General features: G+C 45.4%; 1 protein-coding gene across 2 annotated transcripts in view; it reads left to right on the top strand.

Moving 5' to 3' along the window:
• The window catches only part of NEK4 (NIMA related kinase 4), a 140,365-nt gene that overhangs the window by 6,231 nt on the left and 110,339 nt on the right, over positions 1-23,795 (top strand). For both annotated transcript variants that reach the window (XM_029599439.1, XM_029599440.1), the window contains exon 2: positions 7,896-8,162. In XM_029599439.1, coding sequence (XP_029455299.1) covers positions 7,896-8,162 — 267 coding nt within the window. The remainder of the gene's footprint in view (positions 1-7,895; positions 8,163-23,795) is intronic.

A 23,795-nucleotide genomic window follows, 5' to 3' on the forward strand; every position in this document is an offset into this window, starting at 1 on the left:
AGAGTGTTGGATTTGTTCCCTCAAGAGGGAGTCCTTTTTGCCTCCATACCTAGGGATCTCCCATTAGAAATCCAGAGGGTGGATTTTAGCCTTGGTTATTCTCTTGCAGAGGAGTCCAGCCAATTGGAGGATGTTTCCCAGAAATACTCCCCTTCGAGACAACCAAGAACTCCACCTCAGTCCCTGCATCATCAGTGGGGTCCTGGGTTAGTGTCCCTTCAGGTTGAAGGAAGGATCAATGGTAATTATTTTTGGACCCCCTACCTGAACCTCCAGAGCACTTATCACTGTCCAAGGATCTGTTGCGCCTGTTGGTCGCAGGCGGCTGCGACCTTTGCTTCTCACCTCCTTTCTCTATGCAGTTCTAGGTCTGGGGAGAATAGCAGCCTCCGCTTCCACACACCAACCCTCATGGCGTGCCCGGTGTTACCTAGGCACTCGCGTGCGTGCCTGCCCCCTTTTTGAACGCGTCATGGTGGGAACCTCGGGGGCGTCCCCGCTGCATGATGTCATCCGCTTATCATACTTAAGCTTAGCTGACTTCTTGCACTACGAGTTAGCAAGGATTCCGGTCCTGCTAGTTCCACCACACTGGGACTCTGTTTCGCTAACCTACTGGGTGACCTAAGTACCCGCTCCTCAGGGGCCTTGCCACACTCAGGGCTATCCGCTCCTCGGAGAGTCATTACTCTCTGCTTCTCTGTTCCAGTGAGTTCCTGCATCGTCCTTGGACGACCCTTGCTGTTCTTGTTCGGACCTCCTTGGTGCCTGATCTTCCATCTACTTCCACAGTACTGGTGTGAGTACAGAACCTGCTCATCTACCTTTGAGGCACGGATCCCCGGGTTGCCCTGCCTGCGGGCCACTACTGGATCCCTCCAGTCTTGTGCAGCTTTCCATCGGCTTCCGGCCTACCCTGCGCTGCGGACCACTACCAGAGTGCCAGCACAAGCTACGCCTAGAGAAGGTATTCATCGGACTACTCCATGCTGAGGATTCTACTTGGACCGACCAGCTGCAGGTCACCCGCTCGTGTACTGACTCTATTGATCTGCTCCTCAGATCCTCCTCGACTGTATAATAAAGTTATTTCCTCTGTTGTCCATCACTGCTGAGACCTTGCCTGTTGTGGTAAGGGCCCACAGGGCTCCTCCATGTTGGCGGAGTCCACTCACCACGACCCAAGGGCCCACTTCTAGTTCAAGGCACACAGAACCTCTCTTAATCCAGATTTCTGGATAAGTTGGGTAAGGCCCTGGGAGTCAGTGGTCATAAAGAAAAGGACCCTCATATAGAAGTCTTCGGCTTTCTCCAGATGCTAGACACTACGGCAGAAACTGTAGCTATCTAATACACTCAGTCCTTCAAGAATTACAGACAAGAATGTGAGAAAGTCTGATCGCCTTTGCTCCAGTAACCAGAAAGTTAGAATTAAAAATATAGAGGCCAAAAGACCCCTGGAGTTTGGGGTTGTTCAGCTGCCTCAATCAGTTGTTGTGGCATCAGTGCTAAATCAGGCAAAGAAAGCAAGGATATTCTCCAATTCTCTACCAGGCAAATATCCCAGGCTACTTGAAAACTTTGGGGTTTTCCAGAGTTTAATGCTCAGTGCTCTCATTGCTTAGTACTAGTTCTATATGATGCAGTACTTGCATGATTGCATTGAGAAACTGAAACTGCTCATAGGCCCAGGTGACACAGGCCACACTGTATATCTGCAGGTGCTCCTGGATGCTGAAGAGAGTATATGCCACCTCATTTGGTCAATATACGAGTGACTCGATACTGCAACCTGTTCATCAGCACCAATTGGAGCACACCAAATGGTTTGGCTCTGAGCCAGAAGTTTACATGAGTGTCCATGACATGTTGGCAGAAGTTCCCTGCACTGGAGATCACCTCTTTAGAGACAAACTCTGGAAAACGGTCTCCCAAATCAAGGAGCAGCATGTGGGGGTCCAGTCTCTCTTAACAGGCTCCGAACAACAATCATCATCAAGATGCCCTTACTTCGTTTTTAAGTGTTCTTATTTCCAGAGACACTTTTCTGACAATTTCAGTGGGGGTATGCTCCACCTGTCCTACCACCAAAGCAACTTCTGGCTTGAGGACAGCAATATGGGAGCTATCAGCCAAAACATCGGGCCCAACCTGGACCCAGTTTTTGAGTAGCCTCTTTAATGGGGGAAGGATTGACCTTTACCTGGAGGAGTGGTACAAAATCACCAAAAATTGCTGGATTCTCAAGATTATAGAATCTTGTTACTACTTTTATTTCTCTTGGCTTTCAGCACTTCTCCAACGTTCATCCTTCAATCCAGTTCTGTCTTACTCCTCTTAGCTCCACCTGGAGATGGAGTTGCTTCTCAAATGGTAGGTGATAGACCATGTCCTGCCCAACCAACATGGCTGGGGGTTTTACATCTACTATTTTGTTATCCCTAAGAAATTCAGGGGACCGAGATCCATCCTGGATTTATGCACATGAATCTATTACAGGAGTAATTCAGAATGAACTCCCTCTATACCATCCTGCCCTTCATATAGTTGGGAGATTGGATGTGTGCCCTGTAGCTGAAGGACATGTATGCAATCATACCCATCCATCCCTTCCATTGGCACTATCTACAGTTAGTGGTGGAATCATTTCATTACTAGTAGGAGATGCTTCCCTTTGGGCTGTTAGCAGCATGTATCTTCACCAAATGCCTACCAGTAGCTAGCATATCTCCGTCATCAGGATATCTGTGATTTCCCTTAGCTCGAAAACTGGCTAGTTACGTGAGCTTCCCAGGAGGGGATGTTGAATTTCTTTCAGAAGACAATACAGCTTCTTCAGTGACTGGGTTTCATTGTAAATTGAGAAATTGAACCTCTATTCTGTCCCAGAAAATCAAGTTCACTGAGGCATGGGTAGACTCTCTAGAGGAGAGTGTGTTTCTCTCGACAAATGGAGTGTGCTGCATCAGATCCCTGGTCCGTTGGATCAGGCAACAGCCAGGAAAGTGTTAGTTGTCCTGGGCCACATGGCGGCAGCAGTTCATGTGGTCTTTATAATCTGCCTAACCAATTGGCAGTGCAATAATAATGGGAGATTTCAATTACCCCAATATTGACTGGGTAAATGTAACATTAGGACTTGCTAGAGACATAAAGTTCCTGGATGTAATAAACGACTGCTTCATGGAGCAATTGGTTCAGGAACCAACAAGAGAGGGAGCTATTTTAGATTTAATTCTTAGTGGAACACAGGATTTGGTGAGAGAGGTAATGATGGTGGGGCCACTTGGCAACAGTGTACATAACATGATCAAATTTAAACTAATAACTGGAAGGGGGACAATAAGTAAATCTACAGCTCTAACACTAAACTTTCAAAAGGGAAACTTTGATAAAATGAGGAAAATAGAAAAAAAACTGAATGGTGCAGCTGCAAAAGTTAAGTGTTCAATAGGCATGGACATTGTTTAAAAATACAATCCTAGAGGCACAGTCCATATGTATTCCACACATTAAGAAAGGTGGAAGGAAGGTAAAACGATTACCATCATGGTTAAAAGGTGAGGTGAAAGAGGCTATTTTAGCCAAAAAAAATCCTTCAAAAATTGGAAGAAGGATCCATCTGAAGAAAATAGGATAAAACATAAGCATTGCCAAGTTAAGTGTAAAACACTGATAAGACCGGCAAAGAGAGAATTTGAAATGAAGGTCGCCATAGAGGCAAAAACTCATAATAAAAACTTTTTTAAATAAATCCGAAGCAAGAAACGTGTGAGGGAGTCTGTTGGACCATTAGATGACCGAGGGGTTAAAGGGGCTCTTAGGGAAGATAAGGCCATTGCAGAAAGACTAAATTAATTCTTTGCTTCCGTGTTTACTAATGAGGATGTTGGGGAGATACCAGTTCCGGAGATGGTTTTCAGGGGTGATGAGTCAGATGAACTGAACGAAATCACTGTGAACCTGGAAGATGTAGTAGGCCAGATTGACAAACTAAAGAGTAGCAAATCACCTGGACCAGATAGTATGCATCCTAGGGTACTGAAGGAACTAAAAAATGAAATTTTTGATCTATTAATTAAAATTTGTAACCTATCATTAAAATCATCCATTGTACCTGAAGACTGGAGGGTGGCCAATGTAACCCCAATATTTAAAAAAGGCTCAAGGGGAGATCCAGGTAACTATAGACCAGTGAGCCTGACGTCAGTGCTGGGAAAAATAGTGGAAACTATTCTCAAGATCAAAATCGTAGAGCATATAGAAAGACATAGGGTTTTTTGTTTTTTTTTATTAAATTCTTTATTTTCAAATTTTGAACATTTACCAGGAAATACTCCTTACAGAAAATCAATGTCATTAAAGGTATAAAAATTTCTCAATCTTTTCTTATAATTTAAATGCCACTAATATATATATGATGTGAAAATATGTATATTTAAGACATGGTTTAAGGGAACACAGTTAACATGGATTTACCCAAGGGAAGTCTTGCCTAACAAATCTGCTTCATTTTTTTGAAGGGTTTAATAAAGATGTGGATAAAGGTGAACCGGTAGATATAGTGTATTTGGATTTTCAGAAGCGTTTGACAAAGTCCCTCATGAGAGGCTACTAAGAAAACTAAAAAGTCATGGGATAGGAGGCGATGTCCTTTCGTGGATTACAAACTGGTTAAAAGACAGGAAACAGAGAGTAAGATTAAATGATCAATTTTCTCAGTGGAAAAGGGTAAACAGTGGAGTGCCTCAGGGATCTGTACTTGGACCGGTGCTTTTCAATATATATATATATATATATATATATATGATCTGGAAAGGAATACGACGAGTGAGGTTATCAAATTTGCGGATGATACAAAATTATTCAGAATAGTTAAATCACAAGTGGATTGTGATACATTACAGGAGGACCTTGCAAGACTGGAAGATTGGACATCCAAATGGCAGATGAAATTTAATGTGGACAAGTGCAAGGTGTTGCATATAGGGAAAAATAACCCTTGCTGTAGTTTCACGATGTTAGGTTCCATATTAGGAGCTACCACCCAGGAATAAGATCTAGGCATCATAGTGGACTCATCCTTTAGATTCAACATTTATGAAAGGCTTATGGCATACAAAACCTCTTGTAGCCAAACCACCAGTGCCATGGGACCTTAATGTGGTTCTGGCGCAGTTTATGAAGCCACCCTTCGAACCATTGGAGTCTGCTTCTTTGAAGTTTTTCATATGTAAAGTGTTATTCCTTATTGCGATCACTTTGTCTAGAAGAGTCACGTCAGGCATTGGTACATTACTCTCCATATATGTAATTCTTCCACAATAGGGTGGTGCTCCATGCCCATCATTGTTTATTTACCTCATGCTCTCGAACAGAGAATGTTACATTTATTTATTAGTTTTTGGTGTTCAATTTGGAATATCACATCGGTTTACATTGTAACTGTGTTCAAGAAGTAGGGACTTCCTGTTTTACATTATAACATCAATACAGTCTTATTTAACATTGTAACTTTACACTTTATTAAATTCTTACTCGGAGATTAAGCCTGAAACAGTGACGGCAGTACGTCCTACGGAGAGTCTTGTTATTATGACTTTAACATTAATTCTTGGAAAGGATGTTGTATGGATCATTTACGACAATACGTCTTGTTGAGTGTCTTGTCGTATAATAATGTGAATATTGAGTTGTAACTTATATGTCCTTACCTAGTGTCTTTTTGTATGGTAGCATCGGAAGTGGGTATTAGGTGGTTGTTATGAAAGCTTTTTGGAAAAGCCATGTTTTAAGTTTTGCTTTGAAGGTTTGCGTTGTTGTTTCTAGCCTTAGATGTAATGGTAAGTTATTTCAGAGAGAGGGTCCGGCCACAGAAAGAATGCATTCTCTTATTGTGGTCAGGTGGATTATTTTTGGAGAGGGGATTGGGATGAGTCCAGTGTTGTTGGAGCGGAGGTTCTTTTTTGGGTTGCAGAAGTAGAAGGATGTGTTCATCCAGTTAAACTTGTCAGTGTAGAGAGCTTTGTGGATGAGGGTGAGGACTTTATATTGAATTCTGAATTGAATGGGTAACCAGTATAGGTTTTTGAGGATAGGTGAGATGTGGTCCGATCTTCAGCTTTTTGTGAGTAGTCTTGCTGCTGCATTTTGGAGTAGCTGCAGCGGTCTGAGAGTAGTTGTTGGGAGGCCAAGCAGGAGGGCATTGCAGTAGTCTAATTTGGAGAATAACAGAGCTTGGAGGACCGTTCGGAAGTCATGGGTGTATAGTAGAGATGTGAATCGGTACCGGTATCGGGTTTTTTTTATCGGCTATCAAGGGGAGACGCCTCTGAGGTTCCCACCCTGGCATCCTTAAAGGAGGGCCATGGAGCACGCGCGTGCGCCTAGGAAGGCCCAGGAGAGACATGGCGGTCAGCGGCATCCTCGCCGCCCTGGGGAGTCCTGGAATGGAGCCATGAGGGTTGGAGATGGCTAGCCATGGCTACGAGTCTTCCCAGAGGAGAGAGGGCAGCAAGGCACGAAGTGAGTAATAGCGGTCGCAGCCGTCTGTGACAGACGGTCATAACACCGCCTCCTCAGAGAAAACTCCATTTATCACTACCATTTGTCGCCTTCCACTCAGCCAGTTTCTAACTCAGTCAGTCATCTAGCTTCCATACCAAGGGCGCTCAATTTATTTATATAACTTCTGTGCGGAACTGTGTCAAAAGCCTTGCTGAAATCCAAGTACATTATGTCTAGTGCTCTCCCTTGATCCAGCTCTCTGGTCACCCAATCAAAGAAATTGATCAGATTTGTCTGACAAGATTTACTTCTGGTAAAACCATGCTGCCTTGGATTGTGCAATCCATTGGATTCCAAAAATTGCACTATCCTCTGTATTAGCAGAGATTCCATTAGTTTGCTCACCACAGAGGTCAGTCTAACCAGCTTATTTCCCAGCCTTCTCCTTACTTCCACTCTTATGACTAGGAAACACATCTGCCCTTTTCCAGTCCTCTGGGATGACTTCAAACTCTAAAGAAGCAGTAGCATTGAAAAGGTCAACCAGCGGAGCTGCTTGGACATCAAGTTTTCATCCGGCCCCATCACCTTGTCTACTTCAAGGGCCAGATTTTCAAAAGTTTATGCGCGCTGGACCTAAAGCCCCGGGACGCTTGTAAGTCCCGGGGCTTGCAAAAAGGGGCGGGGTGGGGTCAAAGGCTCCAGGCACAGCGGCCATTTGCTATTGTGCTGCGGATCGCGCGCCGGCAGTTACTTTCACACTTCCTTCTATCATTAACATATCTAAAAAAAAGAAGTCTTCCCCTTGTTTTACTGTATTTGCTATTTTTTTGTTCTATTTGAAGTTTTGCATTCCTGACTACTTTCCTAGCTTCTCTTAATTTTTCCAGATATTGTTACTGTCTTCCTCTTTCTGCAATCCCTTATAGTTTATTAATGCTAACCTTTTCTCCCTTACCTTTTCAGCTACTTCTTTAGAAAACTGTAATGTCCTCTTTTTCCTCTTTATTTTCCTAACAAAAAGATTAGTTGCCCTTATGATACTCCTTTTAGTTCTGCCGACTGCCCTTCTACTTCCCATAGATTTTCCCATCCAGCTAACTCCTCCTTGAGATATTCCCCCCATTTTAAGAAACATCTTCTAATGACCCGGTGTATAATCTGTGCATGTTTGATGAGACATGTCTGTTGCAGTTCTACATCCCCTTGTTGTATCACCCTATGAAAGAGGAAGGGATGAGAGAAACTAGAAAAGTGGACACATTCTTCCAGACTATTTCTGACAAGTAATGGTCAGACCAGATTAAAGAAGGAATCTATATCACGTATGTTGTTTTTTTAAGATTGTTATTCATGCTGTAAAAAGGTTTTCCTTTTTGTTGTTGCAGTTTGTCATCAAGAAGCTCCATCTTCAGAACGCATCCAGTCGAGAGCGGAAAGCAGCAGAACAGGAGGCCCAGCTTTTGTCTCAGCTGAAACACCCAAACATAGTCACATACAGGGAGTCCTGGGAAGGGGAGGGTGGCCTGCTTTACATTGTTATGGGCTTCTGTGAAGGAGGAGATCTGTATCACAGGCTTAAGGAGCAGAGGGGCAAGCTGCTGGAAGAGAGTCAAGTGGTGGAATGGTTTGTCCAGATTGCTATGGCACTTCAGGTATTAACTGCTCGTGTCCTGTTCATTCTCTCCTTCTTTTCTCATGTCACATTGGGCCTGGTTTACTGAGTTTTTTGTCCCATTGTTTCTATGTGAAAAATAAATAAATTGGGCCCATAGTGTCCTACAGCCAGTTGGAGTGCAGCTTTCTCAAATAGTCCTGCACCTCTTATTCTGTGCACTAATGTTCTTTTTGAACTGAGAATGCTGACTCAGTATCCTAAACTGACCAACTTCTCATATATATAGGGTAAAAAGACAAATTCTCTAAGTTTTGAAAGTTTACATTGTGCATGTTTAAACCTTTAGAACAGTGGGAATTATGGTTTCATTGCCCTTCTAGTTCAGTTATTATTTTACAGATTAACTTTCATATGGCAAATTATTTCAACAGTACAGTATTAAATGCAGGGTAATATTATGTGTACCACTATGTGGAAAATAATTTTTAACCTAATTTTTTCTTTACATTTTTAGCATTTTACATTCAATTTGTATGCTTTTTCTCTATTTTTGAGTTGATCTATTTTTTATTTCTAACTGGGTCATTCATCAAAATGCATTAGGGCATTATCGCGGGCGTTAGGGTCCTAACATCCGCATTACTTTTTGCATCATGAGATGCGTATGAAAATTTTGAAAATTTAGTCAAAGGGGAGGAGTTTGGGCAGGATTTATGAAAATGAGGGGTGTTTAACGTTGCATGCAATAGCATAGCGCATGGCGTTAAACTGCGATATTTATCACAGCCAATCCCATTTTGGGGAGGTAGAATAGGGAGAGAGGGAGATAGCGCGTGTGCCTCTGGGGCGGCACACATATTTGTTATCTATTTATACCACTGTAGGAGGGTCAACTAGTAACTCCAACATCAGGGTTTTGGTGGTGGTCTAGGGTTTGGGGGCCAGTCAGAGGTACGAACAGCACAGTAACATCAGTGAAGATTTGATGTAATTTGGAATGAGGAAAGGTACACAAAGATGAAGTTTCTTGTCCTAGCTTGATGTACTCTCTACCTAGGTACTATCAAGCTAGGGTGAGAGTACATTTTAGATATCTCATCTTTGTGTACCTTTCCTCATTCCAAATCACATCAAATGTTCACTAATGTGTACTGTGCTGTTTGTACCTTTCTGAATATGCATGTAAAACTGGCCCCCAAACCCTAGTCCACCACCAAAACATTACCTCGAGTTACTAGTTGACCGTCCTACAGTGGTATAAATATTTGACTAATATGAGAGCCTTATAAAGAAGTTTATCACAGGCAATATTCATGTGAAAATTATAGCAAAATGATGAATCTAGGCCTCAGTTTGTGCAAGTATGGTTTTTAGATAATTCCTTCTCTTGTTGATGTTGCGCTCAACTGGCAGCGCTTACCTGAGACCCGGGGCAGTGGGCAGAACACCGATGCTACAACGCTTTCCTGGCTTCAGATGCCGCAGGCCGCCGCACTCGTGGAACCATGCCGTGCTGGGAAAGCCGCTCTGCTGTGCCACCGTCCCTAGATGCATGCACGTGCGTCTCCCCTCAATTTAAAGGGCCTGCAGCGGGAAACTCCCTGTGGCGCCCTCTGATGACATCACTATGGCTTTTCTATATAAGGCCTGGCCAGATCTGCAATGGATGCCTCAGCCACAGGTTGAGCTCCTAAGACTAGCTGGTTGTCTGACTCCGTGTTCCTGACTCCTGGACTTTGTCTTCTCTTCTATCGGATTGCTTCTTTGGCCTTGACCTCGGACCTCTCCTGGACTTCGCTTAATCTTCGCCCGCCTCGACTCCTGGTACGTCTTTTGGACTTCTGTTGGCTGCCTGCCCTGACCTTTGGAACGTCTTTATTTATTTATTTTAAATCTTTTCTATACCGTCGTTTGGAGGATACCGTCACAACGGTTTACATCAAGGCTCGCGCCTGTCGTTCTTCATATGATTCCTCATCATCGGAGACCTGCACCTAAATCCAGCCAGCCTCAGCACCCAAGGGCTCAACCTGCGGGGAACGAGGGCTGATATTGGTGAAGGTCCTATTGGGTCATCGTACCGGCCAGTTCCACCTACTGACGATGAGGACCTGCAGGGCCTCTCCCTGCAGGTAGCGTCAACCTTGTCTTGGCCCAAGGGTCCACGCCAGCAACAGGTGAAGAATGTGGCTCATGTTCTGATTTGACTCACTTTTCAGCTCTGTGGTTTTAGATGAGCATTCAGCATCTTTCCAATTTTTCACATTTTCTGGGTTGGATAATGCTCTGAGCCAATGAATGGAGCAGAGCTCTCGAAAGCTAGCCACAAAAATATTGTTCTGTTATGCGTGCAGCTTTCAACTTATTCATTGGGATAAATCTCACTGGCTTTTGGGTTTGGTTTCTATTGTTTGTAGTTTATTTTCCCCTTTTCACTTGTTTTAATGTTGTTTTGCTCAGCTCCAACAAATAAATATGTCTGTGAGAGAAAGGGATCTTGTGTAATTTGGTCAATCTGTATTTTCCTCTTTAAAATGCTTTCAAAAGCGTTAAGCCTGTAAATCAGGACCTAAAATCGTATGGTCTCTTTTCATACCCTTGTCACAAATCAGTGACAGTATGGTAGAAGAATTGAGTAATCCACAGGATAAAGCTCCATTATGAAAATCAAGATTAAAGGAACAGGGCAACCAGATCCCATCATTTTGGTGGTGGTGGTTAATGTTGTATGAGCTAAAAGACTGAGGAGTTTGACTTTGAATGTGTGTAAATAAAAGTTAATGAACAGAAAAAAAAATAAGAAAGTTTTTATTATATGAACTTAATGTGTTTCTTGATTCACCTTTGGGAACTTTGAAAATTGCTGTCTACAGTATATCTTAAGTTGTCCAGTAAAAATGTCTCGCTTTTCATTTTTTTAAATTGACCTTGATTAGGTGGACTAACACAGCAAACAAATGAGCAAACTTGCCGAAAAAAAATGAAACAAACACTTCAAAACTTACATAAAAAGACTTAACAAAGACCTAAGATTTTTAACTCACTATCAGACATACTTCTGCTGCAACAATATTAGATCTTGCAAACCACCTTTAATTACAGGTCTCCGCTTGTAATGCCAAACATATTGTTGCGGATCAGACTAACACAGATACAATTAATAAACAAGTTCATGACTTGTACCAATCAAGAGTCCATGATTGTACATTTAAGCCCCTGAGGCAGCCGTCATAAGCGGCGAAACTCGGCCAGAGTCGGGCTATATCATTTTTCATGTCTCCACTTTAATAAAGAAATTGAAAAAGACTACAGGCATCTATCTCTTTTGTATTTACCAGAAGGCATGCAGATAATTTAGTACTTGATTTAGAAACATAGAAACATGATGGCAGAAAAAGACTATATGGCCTACCTAGTCTGCCCATCCACCCAACTAATTTGCTTTATAATTCCCATCACTCCCTCAGAGATTCCCTTTGTTTATCCCATGTTTTCTTAAATTCAGATAACGTTTTTCTCTCCACCACCTCCACTGGGAAGCTGATCCATGCATCCACCACCCTTTTGGTAAAGAAATATTTCCTAAGACTACACCTGAGTCTACCCCCTTTGACCCTCATCCCATGACCCCTCGTTCTAGAGCCTCCTTTCCTTTGAAAGAGGCCCACCTTCTGAGAATGGAAACCTTGGAGATATTTAAATGTCTCTATCATATCTCTGTCTTGTCTTTCCTCTAGGATATACATGTTTAGATCTTTAAATCTGTCCCCATAGGCTTTAGAATGTAGACCAATGACCATTTTAGTAGCCACCTTCTGGACCAAGTTTATATCCTTTTGAAGATACCATCTCCAGTATTGTACATAGTATTCCAAATGAGATCTTACCAGGGACCTATACAGGGGCAGTATCAGTTCCTGTTTTCTGCTGACCATTCTTCTCTTTATACAGACAAGTATCTTCATGGCTTTTGCAGTCACTTTATCCACCTGCTTGGCTACCTTAAAATCATCAGATACAATCACCCCCAGATCCCGCTCTTCTGTCATGCTTAGAAGAATTTCACCCCCAATATTGTATTTTTTGCTTGGGTTCTTGCACCCTAAATGCATAACTCTGCATTTTGTTTAGCATTAAATCTTAGCTGCTAGAACCTAAATCATTCCTAAAGCTTCTTTAGATCCCTTCTCATATTTTTCACACCTTCTTGGCTCTCTACTCTGTTGCAGAATTTGGTATCCTTGGCAAAATCACAAACCTTTTTCAACAATCCTTCAGCAATTCTGCTCACGAAAATGTTGAAAATAACCATCCAAGAACAGGCCTCTGTCGTACACTGCTAGTGAAGCCTCGTTCTTGGAGTGAACTCCAATTACCACTACCCTTTTTTGCCTCCCACTCAACTGGTTTCTAACCCAGTCAGTCAGTCTGGGGCCCATATCAAGGGTGCTTAATTTATTTATAAGCTGTCTATGCGGAAACGTGTCAAAGGCCTTACTGAAATCCAAGTACATTACATCTAGTGCTATCCCTTGATCCAACTTTCTGGTCACCCAATCAAAGAAATTGATCAGATTCATCTGACAAGATCTACCTCTGGTAAAATCACACTGCCTCAGATTTTGCAATCCATTGGATGCCATAAACTGCAGTAATCCTCTCTTTTAGCAACGATTCCATTAATTTGCTCACCACAGAGGTCAGACTAACTGGTCTGTAGTTCTCAGACTCCTCCATACTTCAATGTTTATGAATAGGAACCATATCCGCCCATTTGCGATTCTGAGGCACTACTCCTGACTTTAATGAAACATTGAAAACGTTAGCTAGTGGAGTTGCCAGAACTTCTCTAAGTTCTCTTAGTGCCTTGGATATATCCCATCTAGCCTCATCACCTTAGCTACTTTAAGTTTAGTTAGCTGCTCATGAACACACTTTTCTAAAAATTGATCAAGGTTTACCTCCCTCCCAATCTTATTTGTTAATTTTATGTAGTCCTACTCCTGGCCCTTCCACAGCAATTTATTTATTTATTATATTTATAAACAGTTATTCTGTGACCATTCATAACTGTTTACAAGAAAAACATGATAAAAGTATCAAAATCAGTAATCATAAAATTGCAATAAAAATAAGAAATAACAGAAATAAAACTTTAGAATAATAATTACAGTAAAACAATGGTACATTTCTTAAATAAAAGAGACAACAATAGAAAAGAACAGCAAAAAAAGAAAAAAGGAGAAATAGAGGCCTCAGTCCTTCATAATTTTTCAATTCTATTTTAACTCCTTAACATTAACCTAATTCCAATAATGCGCCTAATTTAAGTTAAATTAGTGCTCTCATATGCCTGTTTAAACAGCCAGGTTTTCCAGCAATCAATATAGCTCTCTTACTCACCTTGCAGTTTGTACCGAAGGAATACCTAAAAGACCCTTATTCACAGATCTCAAATTTCGTTGAAGGGTATAGAGCTATAGAGAGGCATTCAACCATTCTGTTTATCATTATTGATGGATTTATGTAGTAGGCATACGAATTTTAAGTAAATTCTGAATTTTACAAGTAACTAATTTAGAGCTATTAGAGTTGGGGTGATGTGATCAAATTTTGTGCTGCCCATCAGGGCCCTGGCTGTAGCATTTTGTTATAACTGTAACGGTCTTTTTGTGCTTGCAGGCAAACCAAATAAGAGAGCATTACATTAATCCAGACTGGAAAATATCAATGTTTGAAGTACTGAGCGAAAGTCTTCATAATTAAGGAGAGGTTTTAGATGCTTTAAGATATGTAATTTATTGTAACCATCTCTAATTTTATGACTGATGTGCTTCTTCATATTGAGATCACATCAGTTATTATACCCAGATCATGTCCCTGATTGGTTAATTCTATTTGCATGGAATCTGTTTTTAGATAGATGAGCGTGTTTGATAATAATTTTCTGTTTAACAGTATAATTTTGGTTTTATGAAGGTTTAAAACCAGTTTCATATGAATCAACAATTGCTGGATTGCTGAAATATAGATCTCTACCAGCTTCAAGGTATTTTCTATAGAATTTTTAATCGGAACTAAGAATTACACGTCATCTGCGAATATATAATGGATGATACCTAATCTGGATAGTAATTTGCATAATGGTAGCATATAAATGTTAAAAAGAATCACAGATAAGGATGACCCTTGCGGTACCCCTGAGTCCATGTTGATTTTTTTCTAATAAGGAATTACCAGTCTTTCTCCGGGATTCATCATTCCACTGTAAATATAGTGGAATTATGGCCCGCGGGGAAAAAAGGGGCGAGGGAGGGTGAAAATATGCAGCCCACCACATCATGGTGGTGCATTTTCGCCTGCCAAGGCTGCAGCCAGGCTGCACACTTTTGACTCCATAGTGCCATGGCAAAAGGTGTTATTTCCCGCGGTACTGCCGGCAATAATATGGAAAACATTATCGCCCGCAGTGCTGCCGGGCCATAACCCCGCTCAAACCCTGCCCACACTCCTCTCCTTCCCTTGATTTAAATTGTAATATGCGATAATAGTGCATCGCGTTTTGAAAAATGACCTCCTTAACCTGAAAGGAACGATCTTTTAGATATGAGGTAAACCATTGAAGGGTTTTACCACTTAGATCAATTTCAGATAAACTATGGATCAAAATGACATGATCCACAGTGTCAAATACAGCCAATAGATCTTTTAGGGGATAGTGAATTACCTATTGTACCTTATTGTAAACCGATGTGATATCTCTTTTTGAAATGAACATCGGTATATAAAAATCGTAAATAAATAAGTAAGATTAATAAATGATTGGTCAGCATCGAAACCCCTTAAAACAGTATCTGTTAATGCAATAATAAGGTGTTTGAGTTTTCCCCATCAGCCTCTTCATATTCCTCCCTTTCACATCTGACGATGCTACTTGAACAGCCCTCTTGTTATAATCTGGTGTGGTTGTGGACCCTGGATCGTAGTGAGAGCTGACTTCAGCCACAGGGAGGAGCCCTGTGGGGATTCACTATGATAGGCGTGGCCCCAGCTGAGACGGACACAAGTGCAATGAGACTTTATTGTACTGGAAAGTAGAGAAATATCCAGCAAGTGGGAGAAGAGACACAGTCCAGAGTAGTCAGGTAGACCAGTGATGATATTCCCGGTAGTGGCCCACAGAGCAGGGTACACCAGGGAATTCATCCTCTAGAAGGAACCTCTCAGGTAGATCTGGTAGTTGCCTGCAGCGCGGGGTACGCCGAGAATCACAGATGGTTTGTAAGAGAAATACAGGAGGTCAGCAGAGCTGGATAGATGATGGTACTCACTCTGAAGTGTAGATGGAAAGTTGCTGAGGCGAGCACATAGTGGCCCGAGGTACGGGGTACACCGAAAGTTCCGTCAGCAGATGATAGCGTACTCACAAGGCTGAACCAGACAGTGCCCAGAGCAGATGTAGAGTATTTCCAGGCAGGAAGGCCCTTCGTGGAGCGGATAGCCAGAACGTGACAAGGCCCCCGAGGAGCGGGTACCTAACGCATTCGAGTCTCTGGGTCAGGAACGGTTCAGCGTAGCAATAGCGAAGCATCTCCGAAGGAGTGGAATTCAGCAGGAAGGAAGGCCTTGCTAACTTGTAGGTATGACAGGCCAGATAGCTTAAGTACACACTGGCGGGAGACGTCATGCGGAGGGGACGCCCCCGAGGTTTCCGCCATGACGTGTATAAGACGGGACCTGGTGCGCGCGCGTGCCTTAGGTAATCCCCGATTCAAGATGGCGGACGGGATCGCCCACGCTGTCCCGGGAACGCCAAGGAGAGTGATATGCACAGGTGGAGGCTGCCATTCATCTGAGAATCGCTGGTGTAGGGAAAAAGGAGGTGAGCAACAGAGGTCGCAGCCGTCTGCGACCGGGCGCAACAGTACCCCCCTTCTTAGGGCCCCTTCCTGGGGGTTTCGGCTTCCTTGGATGAGTTAGATGAAATTGATTAATTAAATCCTTGTCGAGGATATTTTTAGCAGGCTCCCAGGTATTTTCTTCTGGCCCATATCCTTTCCAGGATATGAGGTACTCCCAACGCTTCCCACGTTTACAAACATCAAGAATGTCATCAACTTGGTATGTGATGTCCTCTTCGGCAGTAAGAGGTTGTGGATCCAGAGTCTTAGTTGAAAACTCGGAGAGGATGAGCGGCTTCAAGAGAGATACATGGAAGGCATTGTGTATTTTCATGGAAGTAGGTAGTTGCAGGCTGTAAATTACTGGTCCCAGGCAGTGGAGTGTGGAGAAAGGCCCAATGTAGCATGGAGCGAATCGAACAGATGGCAATTTGGGTCAGATGTACTTGGTACTGACCCATACCTTGTCTCCTGGTTGAAATTGGGGTTCTGCTCTGTGATGAGCATCATAACATTTCTTGGCCTGTTGACCCGCCTTTTGTAGGAGACCCTTTGTTTGGTTCCAGAGTTGATGGAGTTCTTCAGCCGAAACCTGGGCTGCAGGTGATGAGACCGACAGGGGTATTGGTAACGGAGGTAATGGCTGACAACCATACACAATTTGGAAAGGTGTAGATACAGTAGCGGCTGATGGATGTGAATTCAAGGTGAACTCAGCCCAGGGATGTAATTCTGCCCAGTCGCTTTGTCTGGAGTTGACGTAGGAGTGAAGGAACTGCTTAAGTGTGCGATTTGTTCTTTCGGTTTGACCTTTTGACTGTGGATGGTATGCTGATGTTAGGTCTAAAGAAATATTGAATTTCTTACAAAGGGCTCTCCAGAATTTAGCCGTGAACTGTACACCTCTCTTCGAGAGGATATGCTTCGGCATGCCGTGCAGGCGGAATATATGTCGTATAAACAGCTTTGCAAATTCTGGTGGAGATGGTAACCCCTTTAAGGCCATGAAGTGTGCCATTTTCGAGAAGCGGTCAACTGTGATCCATATGGTGTAGAGCATTTCCAGGTAGGAAGGCCCTCCGTGGAGCAGATAGCCAGAACGTGTCAAGGCCCCCGAGGAGCGGGTACCTAACGCGTTCGAGTCTCTGGGTCAGGAACGGTTCAGCGTAGCAATAGCGAAGCGTCTCCAAAGGACTGGGATTCAGCAGGAAGGACATCCTTGCTAACTCATAGGTAGGACATGGCGGGTGACATCATGCGGAGGGGATGCCCCTGAGGTTCCCGCCATGACTTGTATAAGACGGGGCCTGGTGCTCACGCGTGCCCATGGTAATCCCTGATTCAAGATGGCGGACGGGATTGCCCACGCTGTCCCGGGAACGCCAAGGAGAGTGACATGCACAGGTGGAGGCTGCCATTCGTCCGAGAATCGCTGGTGCAGGGAAAAAGGAGGTAAGCAACAGAGGTCACATCCGTCCGCAACCAATGGGCGCAACACCTCTTTTCTATCCTACGTATATCACTGGAGAACATAAAGGTCCACTGAAATCTATTTTACTGATTATTGTATTTATTTTGTTTGTAAATATTCCACTGTGACACTGAATATAAAGACCAGAACAGGAAGATCATTGCTGAGTTACTTCTATAGAGGCAAAAGTAGGGGGTCCAAAAAGTGGACTGAAAAAATATTTATGGCCTTTATTAACATAACAAGACGGAAGGTGACCTTGCATGTGATATGAAGAAAATGTATTTATTTTGCAGGCACATATGACTTATTTGGTTACTTGACTGTCTTTCATTCACCATTTCTCTTACATCAATAAATAGATTTTTTTTCACAATAAAGCAGCTTTCAAAATCTTTGAAAACAATCTTTGTACACATTAAAGAGAGATACTTTCCCTGTACGTACCCGGATCAGTCCAGACAGTGGGTTATGTCCCCCTTCCAGCAGGTGGAGTCAGAGCAAAACTCAGAGGCTGGCCTCTTATAAGCTGGAGCGCCCGCTCTGTCCCTTCACTATTTCTCTGACTCTAGCAGGTGAAAGGTAGCAGTCCCTTCGGTCCTCCATTTAGCTTACAAAGGGGAACTTTTTTTTTTCATTCTTATTTCTCTTGAAGTATTTCTTTCTTGGATGGATCTCTTTAATTAAAAATAAAAAAAAGAGAGAGAGAACTTTATAACAAATTTTACTCTCAGCAATTTTTCAGGGATTCACTCCCTCAGTTCTAGGTTCCAACTTGCAAGCAGAGCCAGTGGTTCTTTTTTTTTCTTTTCTTTCTTTTACTCTTTTTTTTATTACTTTCAGGTCCAGCTTTTTCTTCTGGAGTGAGTTAAAGGGCTCAGGGGTGCACGCTGGTGGTCCAGCCTCTCCCCTCCCCCCCCCCACCCCAACGACATAGTGCCCTGCCCTGAGAGATCGTTGCCTCGAGGCAGTGTTTCCAGAGAAGCGTTATTCCTCTGGTTTTTTCAGGCTTCTAAGCCTTGTCGTTGCTCTGCTAGCGGACGCCTGCTTCCCGCTCCAGTCAGCCTGCAGTCGGCGGCTCTGCCGAGCATCCATGCCGCGCCCGTCTCATTGCTGCGCCTGTGAAGAGCCGGGTTCGCGGCTCTCCAGGGAGGGTATTTGCGTGAGATGTCTCCCTGGCGGGGAGGGTCCCTCACGAGCGGCTGGGCAGCTTCATTCGCGCTCGCAGGCGCATCTCGCTGCGAGGTTGGCCCCGTTCTCGCCCAGCGTGGGAAAGGTGGCCATTTTGGATTCCCTGCTGCCAGTCCCTGACTCGGACCTCGATTTTCCACTGGACCTCTCTCCAGTGACTCCCCCCGGACCCGGAGCCACAGCCTCCTTCAGCGCAGCCCGTGGGAAACCCCACCCTGGCATTTGCTCCGTTGGGCCCTCCCCCTGGTCCTTTTTCCACTTTCATTTTATTGTTACACAGTACATATTTGGCCAGCATGAGCCATCAGCAGGGCTCTGCTGTGGGATCTCTACCTCCCAAAGTAATTCGTTGGTCAGATCCAGGCTGTGGTCAGCCTTCTGGATCCCAGGATGACGTGGGGATCTCCCAACCGGGGGGTACGCTAGGAGCCAGTCAGCCCACGGCCCCCCCTGGAGCAGGGGGACAGCAGCCATCTCCCAGGATATGGGTCGTACCACCTGTATCTGCTCCGGATGATCCAGACATGGATGACCTTTCTTCTCCCGTGCAGGTGGAAGGGGATGACCCAAGGGTGCTACGCCTCTTTCAAAGGGACAAGTTGGACCCCCTAATTCCTCATGTTCTAGCCGAACTGGACTTAGATACCCCACAGGACCCTCCTGCTCCTATTGCATTGTTCCGGAAGGGCGACCCGCTCCTTGTCGGTCTGTGCCCACCTTCTCGAACTTTCCCTTTCCATCCGATGCTACTGCAACTGTTGACTAGAGAATGGGATTCGCCAGAGTCTTCTCTCAAGGTGGGCAGAGCTATGGATAAGCTCTACCCTCTACCTGAAGAGAATGTGGTTCGTGCAGTTAGTATAGCTGTGTTTAAAAAAGGATTGGATAAGTTCTTGGAGAAGTCCATTACCTGCTATTAAGTTCACTTAGAGAATAGCCACTGCCATTAGCAATGGTTACATGGAATAGACTTAGTTTTTGGGTACTTGCCAGGTTCTTATGGCCTGGATTGGCCACTGTTGGAAACAGGATGCTGGGCTTGATGGACCCTTGGTCTGACCCAGTATGGCATTTTCTTATGTTCTTATGAAGAGTACCTGGACTTCTGAGGGTCCCCAAAGTGGACGCGTCTGTGTCGGCGGTTATGAAACACACCACTATTCTGGTTACGGGCGGAACGGCCCTAAAGGATCTGCAGGACCGTAAGTTGGAAGTCTACCTCAAACGGATTTTTGAGGTGTCTGCTCTGGGGGTCTGGGCTGCTGTCTACAGCTCTCTCATGTAGCGAACAGGGCTTCATTGGGTATAGCAACTGCTCGGCACCCAGGATTTGCTGCCCAAGGAAGCTCAGCAGGCTGAGCGCCTGGAAGCAGTCGTGGCATATGGGGCGGATGCTCTTTATGACCTCCTCCTGGTCCTTGCCAGGTTCATGGTTTCAGTGGTCTCAGCCAGGCAGCTCCTTTGGCTTCGCAACTGGTCGGCGGATTCATCTTCCAAGGCAAAATTGGGATCACTTCCTTTTAAAGGAAAACTGCTTTTCGGTGAGGACTTGGAACAGCTCATCAAGTTCCTCGGGGAGAACAAAGTCCATAAGCTGCCAGAAGATCGGCCAAAGACCTTTTGGACCTTCAGCTCTTCCAGATCTCGCTTCCGTGGGCAATGACTGTTTCGTCAGACCAGGCTTCCAGTGCAAAGGCCGCATTCCTCATGCTCTCAGTCCTGGTCTCATCCCTTTCATGGCCGAAGAACAGTTCGAGACAACCTCCCTCACGGGGCTCCTGCCAAGTCTTCCCAATGAAGGCTTGCTGACCCACTCTTCCATTCCCAGGATAGACGGCCGCCTGTCTTTCTTCTATGAGGAGTGGGTCAAGATCACCTCAGATCAATGGGTCTTGGACATTCTACGACACGGCTACACTTTGGAGTTTGCTCGACCCCTCAGGGACAGGTTCCTCTTCTCTCCCTGCGGAAGCCCTCAGAAGCAGGCCATAGTCCAACAGATGCTTGACCGCCTCTTGGCCCTCGGGGCCATTCTCCCAGTGCCACCGAAAGAACAAGCATTAGGCCATTATTCTGTCTACTTCATGGTTCCCAAGAAAGAAGGCTCCTTTCGTTCCATCCTGGACCTCAAGCTGGTCAACAAGGCTCTCAAGGTGCCTCACTTTTGTATGGAGACTTTCTGGTCAGTCGTGGCGGTGGTGCACTGCGGGGAGTTCCTGACCTCCTTGGACCTGATGGAGGCATATCTCCACATCCCCATCTTCAGAGCACAGCAACGCTTCCTGCGTTTCAAGGTCCTCGGCCAGCATTTCCAGTTCCAGGTCCTACCCTTCGGGTTGGCGACAGCTCCCCGCACCTTCACCAAGATCATGGTGGTGGTGGCAGCTGCTCTACGTCGGGAAGGAATCTTAGTCCATCCCTACCTGGATGACTGGCTCATTTGGGCGAAGTCAAAAGAACTGTGACTTCAAGCGGTGGAACAAGTCTTGTACCTTCTCCGCTCCCTCGGCTGGGTCGTCAATTTCCCCAGAAGCAACCTTACTCCTTCTCAGACCCTAGACTTCTTAGGAGCACATTTCGATACCAACGCTGGGAAAGTCTTCCTGCGCCAGGATCGGGCTCAGTCTCTTCTAATGCAGGTCCAGTGCTTCCGGAGCCTCCAACTTCCCACCACGTGGGATTACCTCCAAGTCCTAGACACTATGACTTCTACTATAGATTTAGTGCCGTGGGCTTTTGGATATATGCGCCCCCTACAGAGGGCGTTACTCTCTCACTGAAAGCCGGTATCTCAGGAATTTCAAGCCCTACTTCTGCTGCCCGACATAGCTAGCCGCAGCCTGGGCTGGTGGCTCAGCCTTGACCACTTGCTGAAGGGAATGGATCTGGAGGTCCCACAGTAGGTGATCGTCACAATGGAAGCGAGCCTCTCCGGTTGGGGAGCAGTGTGCCAGTGGCAGTTGGCTCAGGGACTTTGGACGTCACTCCAGGCCTCATGGCCGATCAACCGACTGGAGACCAGAGCGGTCCGTCTCGCCCTGCAGTGATTCCTCCCTTTGGTTCTTCGTCAAGCGGTGCAGATCCTCTCTGACAATGCAACCTCGGTGGCATACATCAATCGCCAAGGAGGGACGAGGAGCCACCGTGTCGCGTGGGAAGCGGATAAGCTGATGGCGTGGGCGGAGCTGCACCTTACTCGCCTCACCGCGTCCCACATAGCCGGGGTCGACAATGTTCAGGCGGACTTCTTAAGCCGACAACGCATAGATTCAGGGGAGTGGGAACTCTCCGAGGAAGCGGTGTCACTTCTCTTCAGCAGATGGGGAGCCCCACAACTGGACTTGATGTTGACACTCCGGAACACGAAGGCTCCTCGCTTCTTCAGCCGCTGCCGCGAACACGGCACAGAGGGCGTGGATGCTCTCGTCCTTCCCTGGCGCAAAATCTCCTCCTCTATGTATTCCCGCCATGGCCCCTGGTGGGCAAGGTGCTGCGCAGAATAGAGCTTCATCTGGGGCCTGTCATTCTGGTGGCCCCGGAATGGCCTCAAAGACCATGGTTTGCAGACCTCGTCAACCTAGCGGTCGACGGTCCTCTCCGTCTCAGACACCTACCGAACCTTCTGCGCCAAGGGCCAGTATTTTTAGACCGGGCAGATCGCTTCTGTCTTGTGGCATGGCTTTTGAATGGCGGAGGTTGAGGAGACGTGGCTATCCAGAAGCAGTCATCTCCACGCTCCTCAAGGCGCGAAAGACGTCCACCTCCATTTCCTATGTCCGGATCTGGAAAGTGTTTGAGGCTTGGTGCGCTTCCATGGTCAACTCTCCACGCCAGGCTTCCATTGCACATGTTTTGTCTTTCCTACAGCGTGGCCTGGACAAGGGCTTGGCATACAATTCCCTGCGGGTTCAGATGCAGCACTTGGGGCTCTGGTTCATCATCAGGAGACAGCTCCTCTTTCTGCACATCCAGATATTGTTTGATTTTTGAAAGGAGTAAAGCATGTCAGGCCACCGATTCACCTCCTTTGTCCTTCATGGAGTCTCAACTTGGTCCTTCAGGTGCTCACCGGCCCGCCATTTGAGCCTTTGCGGAGCGCATCTCTCAAGGATCTCACCCTCAAAGCAGCCTTCCTTGTGTCCATTTGTTCTGCGTGCCGGATCTCGGAGTTACAGGCTCTATCCTGCAGTGAACCTTTTCTCCGTTTTACGGACTCCAGGGTGTCCCTGTCCACAGTGCCCTCCTTCTTGCCTAAGGTGGTTTCGCCTTTTCATCTGAATCAGTTGGTGGAACTTCCTTCCTTCGCTCTGAGGATCAGCTGGACCTTCAGAAACTGGATGTCAAACGGGTTCTTATTCATTATCCGGAGGTCACCAATGAGTTTCGCTTATCGGACCACCTGTTTGTTCTCTGAGCGGTCCCAGGTGCGGTCATCAGGCGTCCAAAACCACGATCGCGCGCTGGTTGAAGGATGCCATTGCCTCAGCATATATTGGTGTCAGCCGTCGCCCCCCGGAAGGCATCAAAGCTCATTCACTCCGTGCTCAAGCAACCTCCTGGGCTGACTACGTGGAAATTGTTGCATACCTCTGCATGACACTATCGATTGAATCTGCAGCCTCCTGGGTTTGGTTCCTTTGGAGCCCAGGTCCTTCGAGCCGGGCTATCCGGGGCCCACCCTACATAGGGAAGCTTTGGTACATCCCAATGTCTGGACTGATCCGGGTATGTACAGGGAAAAGAAAATTATTCCTTACCTGCTAATTTTCGTTCCTGTAGTACCACGGATCAGTCCAGACTCCCACCCTCAGATTCATGGGTTTGGGATAGCGGCTCTCCTTACCAGCATCTGTTTTCCTATATGCTCTCTGCTGTTATTACTGTTCTTACCAGTTGGTTCACGTTGCAAGTTTTTTGCCTGTTGGCATGTTTCTTCCAAAATTCTGTTGCGGTTAATAAGTTGCGTATTTTATACCGATTCCTTGATCCATCCAAACGTTTTCTCCTGCTTTAATATTCTTAATACTAAGGAGACAGAGAGGGCACTCCAGCTTATAAGAGGCCAGCCTTTGAGTTTTGCTCTGACTCCACCTGCTGGAAGGGGGAC

This window comes from Rhinatrema bivittatum, chromosome 4 (genome assembly GCF_901001135.1).
Source record: "Rhinatrema bivittatum chromosome 4, aRhiBiv1.1, whole genome shotgun sequence".
Classification (NCBI taxonomy): domain Eukaryota; kingdom Metazoa; phylum Chordata; class Amphibia; order Gymnophiona; family Rhinatrematidae; genus Rhinatrema; species Rhinatrema bivittatum.